Source organism: Saccostrea cucullata, unplaced genomic scaffold, assembly GCF_032062105.1.
Source record: "Saccostrea cucullata isolate Sc308-1 unplaced genomic scaffold, CSIRO_AGI_Scuc_v1 ctg732, whole genome shotgun sequence".
NCBI lineage: Eukaryota > Metazoa > Mollusca > Bivalvia > Ostreida > Ostreidae > Saccostrea > Saccostrea cuccullata.
In genome coordinates, this window is record NW_026924338.1 from 33496 (window position 1) to 42468 (window position 8973).

At 31.2% G+C, this 8973-nt stretch overlaps 1 protein-coding gene across 1 annotated transcript; it reads right to left on the bottom strand.

Annotated features, from left to right (window-relative positions):
* Nucleotides 1-6072: 6072 nt before the first annotated feature.
* On the bottom strand, nucleotides 6073-8383 carry LOC134266236 (uncharacterized). The gene is made up of 2 exons (XM_062748460.1): nucleotides 7440-8383; nucleotides 6073-6339 (listed from the first exon to the last, which is right to left on the bottom strand). The coding sequence occupies exons 1-2, from the start codon at nucleotides 8318-8320 to the stop codon at nucleotides 6336-6338; spliced, it is 885 nt and encodes a 294-aa protein (XP_062604444.1). The 5' UTR covers nucleotides 8321-8383; the 3' UTR covers nucleotides 6073-6335.
* Nucleotides 8384-8973: the final 590 nt, after the last annotated feature.

Consider the following 8973-nt stretch of genomic DNA (forward strand, 5'->3'; position numbering starts at 1 on the left):
AAATGGTAAAGATATGTTATACTATAGTACATGTATAAGAATTGCCTTGTCTGTCTGTCAATTTGCCACATGCATTTTTCCCTATTCTGTTACTTTACTTCAAGGATATATGAAGCTCTTGTTTTCTTCAAAGATAGCCAGAAGAATTTGTGAAGAATCTTACCCAAGTCATTTGATGACATTTTCTTCAATTGGAAAATATCTGGGATGTCAAATCGGTCAATTTTTTTATATTCGGGTACTCAGTAAAAACAGGGACCTATATACTAGTATAGGGACCTACTAGTATATAGGTCCCTGGAAAAAATGTAAATAAATATGAACAAGTAAATTAATAAATGTAAAACTTTGTAAACACTTGTAAAATAAAACCACATGCTCTAATAGGAGGCTTACACGTAAATGCATTTCTGTTGTAACAATGATGAGAACTTCGTACTCGACGAAATTTATTACAATAATAATGATAAGTAATAGACTCCACCCTTAAGGTAATTTAAGTTCAATTTATTTATCATGTAAACACAAGAAATAAAATCGTTAGTGGTTCATGGTGTTTTTGTTAAAATACAATAATCGACTCCGTACTTGTAATGTTGCATTTGACGTCAAGGTATATATCCGTCTTACAGTTTAACTTGAACTTGACCAAGTTCTAACTGAGCCAATTTATATGATTTTCGTATACTTTTCGATCCCAGATTTTATAGTAACAAGGGACGGTATTTTGTAGTTTGGTGCAACGATGGACATCAGTTTTTTAAAGCCTTTGCCTTGAACTATTTGTACATGTATTGGCATGTAATCAAACACAACCATATCAGCAGTCGCGCGTGTAATATCATCTGTCTCTCTTCCCGAGAATTTACGGCTTCTTGGAGAATTGACAAAATTATCGAATTTATTTAATCATAACAGACCTTAAACGATGTTCAGTGAAAACAAATAATTAAAGAAAATAAAAAATAAGGGTAGAAGACAACCGAAGGTGAGAAAAGCCAGGTAACAGGTGCTTGTTCACGATAATTACTATATAAACACTGCCACAGGCAATAACGGTCATTTAGAGGAGTAGGAAACCCTAATTACTGTATGTACAAGTGGAATGAGTAATTTACGATTTAAAACAGACTATTTTATGCATTAATAAATAAGCTTAGAAATATTCAAAAATGTACATCCGAGTAACCGAGTACTGATTTTAGTATTCGATACTCGCACGTTCGATCGAGTACCCGGTTAACCGGGTACTCGTTGACATCCCTAAAAAATATAAATATAACATTATCATAAACATGACATTTATTTTAAAATGTCTAATATGGTTTATTTCAATTTAATTTGAAAACTGTCCTTTTTCACAAATAATTGCTTTGAGTACTACTATTGTGTTTTTGGAGACAGTCCAGTTCTTCTTTAAACCAGGAGTGGAAATTTCAGTGCTTTTTCAATTTCTCCAGAAGTTATTGGATGCTACATAGGAAGAAAATGGGGTCATAATGAACAGAATAGTTTGGATACACCTTATAGATTTTGAAAGCTTTAGACCTCAAGATCAACCCAAATGGTGTACCAAAAATGAAGAAAAAAAGACAGTTTATGATTGAAGAAGCTTGTGTAGTAGCAAAAATTTCAAGGTATTTCATATATGTTAACTTATACGATTTTATTGGTACATGTACTTAAACATTGTTAACATCTTGATATTTAATATGTATCTGGTTTCACTTGCAGGAATACACAAAAATTCAGAGTATTTTTTAAGTGTTTGTTATGTTAGAAAAGACCAAATATAACACTATTATAAAGACTAATTTCCTGTATACAGGTATAGCAAATAATTGTTTTGAACATATTTTATTGTATTAAACAAAAGGATTGGAAACAAGTTCTTTCAACTTACGAGTTCCTCTCCTTAAATATAACTATATGTCATGCAATAAAAATACATGTAGTACATAGAGATATAAATACAAAAAAGATACAAGTGGAATATTTGTTCAGAAATATAACAATTTAAAATCTACAAGATTCGTCAATAAATTTATGCACAGCAGCAAAAATATATGTGTTTGTTTCAACAGGCAATTTTACATCACCACATAATAACAAATTTGTGTCAATATTGACCAATTCGTCAAGTAAAAATAGGCAATTGAAAAGATTATTCCTAGCGTTTGGATAATTTCTGCAGGCAAAGAAGAAATGGTAAACATCTTCATACTTTCCACATGAACATAAAGGGCTATTAATAATATTTCTTTTGTGTAAATCATAATTAAGGTAAGGTTTGCGTCTCCCTCCAACTCATATTTTTTTTAATATGCACACATGCTATATATCAATTTATTCAGGGAGATTAACTTCATCATTTAATATGATTTTGAAAGATATTGCCCATCCCATTTTTTTAGTAAAAGACGCCAAATTTAACGTATTTCATATTTCACCTCGAATATTATTTTCATTGAAAAAATTGATTTATTTTATAAATTATCAAATTTTTATAATTAAAATGACCTGAATTAGTATAATTCATGCTTCTATTATTTAAACTTTTAATTTTCCGTTATCAAAAATGTGAAAATTTGGGTAAAAAAGAAGATTTTTCAATTTTCCTTGATAAAGTGAAACCGTTGCCATGGCAACAAAAATATAAAAATCAACGTTTTACATATCTACCGATTCCATCAAAATCCATGAAGTTATTAATTTGATCATTTTCATTAATTTGAACTAAAAATATATGTATGTCCCCAATATTATTTCCATGGAAGCAGGGGCTATATTATGGGTTCGGAACATAAAAATCAGGCTTTTTCTACACTTTTAAAGACAACATTGATATCACCTTGTCATGGTGAATGTTAAAGACTAAATGTTATTTTTGATATTGTTTTTAGGCATAAATTGGCCAAAAATATTCAAAATAAAACTCCTCCTGTGCTACATGATGGTCTAAAAATTTTTTCCATGGAAGAACTCTAGTATTTATGGCAATCTTTACATCTGAATATTCTGATGAAATTGTCCATGAATTATACTGCAACACCTTTAGAAGTACATGTATATGTATATAAACATACTTCAGAACATGTTGCAACTAAACCAATTAAAAGCCTATGAATTTGACCTCATGCTGATTTAGTTACTCCAACATTAGTAACTTCTAGACATCTTTGTAGCAAAATATCTTTAATCAGTTATGGCTGGTCACTGTCATTATACATGTATGCCATTTTTTGAGTGAAATGTTGTAAGCATTGCATCCACGAAGCTGCTGTTTTTATAATTAAATGATTTCTTTACTTCGAAGAGTAGATATGCTATCTTTAAAGTAATGTTTGTTTGCCCTCTCTTGACTCAGGGTAAAATTATTGGGTCGGTAGGTGAGAAAATCTTCAACAACATTTTTTTAAGGGGGATAAGAGGAATAAAAAGAAAAAAGAAAAAAAAATACGGCCCTGCACTGAAAAAAAGTTTTCAGTCTGGTCATTTTGGTCAGTCGGTCTTGAGAGGCCGACAACCAAACATTTTTTAAAGATGGCCTATTTCTACACTTCATGGACATTAGCTCAATCATTGGATTAGGTAGTCTGAGAATCTAAATTGAAATATCAGGCAGAACAAAATAAAGATGAATTCTAAGTGACATCAATTCATACTTTAATGAGTTTACAGAGTACTTCTGATTTCAGAGAAAAGCCAAATTCTGCAAAATGACATAACACTGTCATAAATATTTGTCAAGAACAGGGAAAAAGAAACAATGCTACAGTGATAGATATATCTCATTGATATCCATGAAATAATAATTTAAATATAACAAAATTTTCTCCTTTTTAAAATCAAAATACAGAAAAAAATTAAAAGATTATAAATGTAAACAATTTTAAAATAAACTACATGTATTTGTGAAAGACTTTAATTTTAGTAGATTACTAAACTGGTCTTATCATTCCTACTAAATTAACAACCTTACAATTTCCAAGTCAGTGTCATGTTTTAAACTGTTACAGTAGATATAATCATACATGTTCACTGCAGCTTTATGTACAAAACTCATCAGTTTTCAGAAATACTTATTTGAGCATATTAGGTCCTGGTAAGAACAAAATTTAATGAATAAAAATATTAATCTTAATTGTTCGTGTATTAATTTCCTTGCAATTTTACAAACCCTTTTACGAAACTTGTTACATGTAAGTATAGACAAAAATCAACCTTCAATTAATACCTATGATGTATACATTTATTTTACTGAAAACAAATTCAAAGATGGACAAACAGAGCATGCACTGCAATCATCACATATACACATATTTTCTAAATATATGGAAAACAGCATGTATATACTAGATAGGATGTTGTTAAACATTAAATTTCCTTCTATAATCTATAGACATATAATAATATGCATTGGGTATAACAAGTCAGACGTTCTTCTCCAAATCTCCATTGATTTTGCCATGTCTGGTACAACATCTTAGCTTGATCCATCCAACTTTCTTTAATATTCTTGAGCTGATATGGGATGACCTCTACTTTGATTGATGGCACAAATCTTTTAAGGAAACACTGAAGTACTTTTCTTTTTGGTTCTTATCTATTCCAATTAATGACCCATGATCTGAAATCATATGTGTTCATTTTTACAATAACATTTAAGGAATTGCATAAGGAATTGCACTGAGTTTCATTCACTCAATGAAATGAATAAATTTCCAATATAATCAATGAAGAATCAATATGAAATTATTGTAAAATTTACAGATTGAATTATTGAAATACAAATGCTTGATCAAGAAAATTAATGTTCTTGTCATGCACAATCTGTATCTCTTTTTTATTAATTAGAAAATGAGATATTATTTAAAATCAAACCTCATTTAAAAAGGTAACTAGAACAATTGAATACCTGTTCCAATAATGTTACAAATATTAGGCCTAAAAAGCAAGGATTTTATTTTTCATAATTTCTTGAATGAATGCATTTTTATTTTTTGGCAATGTTGGGATATTAGTCACATCCTGACACCCTTGTACCGTTTATTCATCGTTTTTAAATCCGTAGTCAGTAGATCATTCATAACTTTCAGTAAAATGAATAGTTAAATAATTACCTGATGAAAATACTATCAACAATCAAACTGTCAACATCATTATTGGACATGGTCAAATGCACCGTGACTTTTCTTCCCTGTTCGGACTGCATATAGCATAATACTTTACAGGATACTCTCAGGTCTTTTCTTTTTTCTTTCCCATTCTCCCTTAAAAGTTTAGTGTAGTGGTGAAGCGAGAAACACACAACAGCACAATGCGTCAATGACTTTCTTCTGATCGGAATGGCCGTGCAACTTGCCACGTTCCGTATCGAAAATAAACAAGTCCTCCTTTATTGGTTCATCCACATGCATCACGCTAATCTCAAAGGCTTCTAAGATTCCTATGCTTTGATTTGTTATAAGGCTTTCTCCTGAAAACGTCCTTTGTTTTTAGTCCTAACAATAAGAAGTGACAACAAACATCAAGTATGACAGAGGAAATTCGTTACCGAGATGCATAGCATCGCTGGTTTAAATTCGCCTGTTTCAAACGCTTTGGTGATTCGCAAGAGTTATCTCCCTGTAAACGCAAACCTTACCTTAAGTATACAGTTGTGTCTGAGTTTAGTATGTATTATATTTGTATAACGTTTGCCAAATGAAAAATAGATTGGGGGATTTTTTACTTCTGTAGTAAAGTTTTTTCGAAATGCATTGAGTGAGATGGCTTCCCTAGTTTCTGTCTTTAATAAATTCCACTGTTTCACAGCGTCAGGAATAAAAGATCTTTTATATAATTCTAATCTGCATCTTGGGGCAGCGTATTGTTCTTTATTACGGGTATTATATTTTGAAATGTGTTCACGCTTGTTTGGAACAATGTCATTCAAATATTCAGGTACACTACCATTATGAATTTTGTACATTGTGGTCATTTTTGCATTATAGCGCCTAACTTTCAAGGTTTCCCAGCCAGTTTCAGAGTAAAGTATTTCTCCTGATACAAAAATTGGAAGGCCTGTAACAATTCTAGCTGCAGATAATTGAACTCTTTCAAGCTTTTCGGCATCATTATTAGAGCAGCCATCCCAAACAATTGAAGCGTATTCGAGCGAGGGTCTGATAAATGTGATATACAATTTTGAAAGGTGTGTCCTGCCGATTTTAAACTTTAGTTTTTTTCAAAAGCCCGAGTTTCTTATAAGCATTGTTTACAATGCTATCAATGTATTCTGTCCAGCTAAGGTTTTGTGATAACAATAGACCTAAATGACGATGAACAGTCTGTCACCTTTAAAAAATAATTTAGGCATAACAGAAATATTTTTCTTATTGAAAAAAAATTACTTTCGTTTTGGAAGGGTTGAATTTTAGAAGCCACTGATTTGACCAAAGTTCCAGTACATGTAAATCATGATTTAAATTATATTCAATATCAAGTATGTTGTATGAAGAATGTTGAAGTGAATTGTCATCAGCAAAAAGTCTACACAATGATAACATATTTACAGCAACATCATTTACATATATCAGAAATAAAAGGGGTCCTAAAACTGAACCTTGGGGTACACCTGCAAAAATATCTAGTTTTGATGATAACAGATCTTTATACATAACTTTTTGTGACCTTTTACACAAATAACTAGAAAACCACTGCAGAAGATCACCTGATATACCGTAGGTTTGTAATTTAAAAAGAAGTCCTTTATGCCAAACTCTGTCAAAAGCTTTTGAAAGATCGCAGAAGACCATACAACATGATTTACCTTCATCAATATTTTGAACAATACTATGATACGTTTCTAGTAATTGATAAACAGTTGAATGACCTGGTAAAAAACCTGCCTGATATCGATAAAACAAATTATTACAACGGATATAATTGTAAATATGTTTAAAAATAATTCTCTCCATAATTTTACTAACACAAGATAGTAACGACACAGGTCTATAATTAGAAACTAAGGAGGGATCATCTTTTTTAAACAAAGGAATAACATGAGCAGTTTTCCAAAAGAATGGAAACTTTCTGATAGGGACCTATTAAACAGCAGTGTAAGTGGTTTAGCAACAGTATAAACAGTGGATTTTAACATTTTGTGACTAATGCAGTCAGGACCTATGGCTTTGTTTACATGAAGAATTGATATGATATCGACTACTTCTTTTTCCTCAATGACAATATTACTGAATGTGTTCCTACACAAACTGTACATATTTGGCAATGTTTCATTTGAATCGTCAATTGTCGAAATGGAAGAAAAATAAGAATTTATTGCTTCAATCTTATCAATATCAGAATAAGCAAAGTGTTTTTCGCCATTATCATCATGTATTTGGACTGGTGGGATTTCGTTGGACATTTTCATGTTGAATGTGTCTTTCATCAACTTCCAATAAAGTTTGTTATTATTTTTGTTTGAATCATCTAAAGCTGTATCAATATTGTCATAATAATTTGATATTGCATATTTTTTCATATTGTTTGCTGAATTTCGGACCTCTTTATATGCGGCAAAATCGGAATCTTTTTTGGTTTTGTGTGCTTTTTTATGAAGTCGGTTTCTAGTTCTCATTGTTTTCCTTAGAAGTGAATCAAACCATGGTTTGTCGCGAGGACGTATGGTTACCGTTTGTTCAGGAATACATTCGCGAACACACGCAAGATATTCAGATGTAAAATTTTCTGTTGCTATATCTACTGTCTGAGCCTCGTTTATATTTTTATTCCAATCACAATTTTCAATTAAAGAATTAAGTTTAACAAAGTCAGCTCTTTTATAAGCCCAAACTTTTCTTTTGTAAGATCGTTTGTAATTTATGTTCGAAGAAAGTGATAAATAGGTAGCTCTGTGGTCGCTTACGGAAGAGTCCATTACTAATGTACCCGATTCACGAACTTGGATATCAACTGAAGTGAGAATTGGGTCAAGGAGCGTGCTCGACGTGTGTGTAATTCTTGTAGGTTCGTGGATATTATTAACAAGATTATGTGTTGCGATAATTTCATGGATTATATGTGTTTGTGGAGTAGTAAGGAGATCAACATTTATATCACCGACTAAAATTATTTTATCCGATTTTTCACTCATTTTATCAACGCACCATGCAAGTTTGGTCCAAAAACCACTATCCGAGTTCGGAGGACGATATACACAGCATAAAAAGATTTTAGAGGTATGGTTATCAATTTCAATACAAATACATTCAATGTCAGAGGGTTCAAAATCATAGTGTCTAATAACACGTATTTGACTAGAAAAATAGATCATGACACCTCCCCCGAAACAGTTCCTATCTTTTCGTATTATATTATAAAACCCATCCAAATATAAGTCGTCATTATTTACCGTTTGATCAAGATGAGTTTCGGTAAAACATAAAATATCAAAGTCATGAACGAAAGAGTTTAAGTGATCTAGTTTGTGTCTAATACTGCGAATATTAAGGTGTAGAATGTCAAGGACATTTTCAAGGACATTTTCAATCGGGCCTGGATTGACCTCAATATCACCACATGCCAATAGAACGAATGTGAAAAATTGTAAATAAAAGTTGATGTACACAGTATTTAGGGTAATCGATGTCAAATAATGAGCAAGTTTTCTAAAAACATTTTTCGTTAGTTGCAGAAAAAATGCACATGGAAAAAACAACCATAAACATGGTTTTGATGTATATCTGCCAGATAAATAAAAAAGACCGATTGCAGCACGATATTGTTCAATGGAGTTACCCATTATCTACCTTGTGACATAAGTATATTTCAAACAAAAAGCTGCAATCGGTATCTGCTAAATTTATGACACATTCAAAAACTACAGTAACTGAATACACATATTTGTTTGCATGACTAAGAAATTTAGGATATAATGCATGGTTCAAAATGTTAACAAAAAAATAATACAAAGTGTAACACAAAGAC

Coding starts and splice junctions, on each gene's coding strand:
- LOC134266236 (XM_062748460.1), bottom strand. CDS start 8,320: ATGATCTATTTTTCTAGTCAAATACGTGTTATTAGACACTATGATTTT.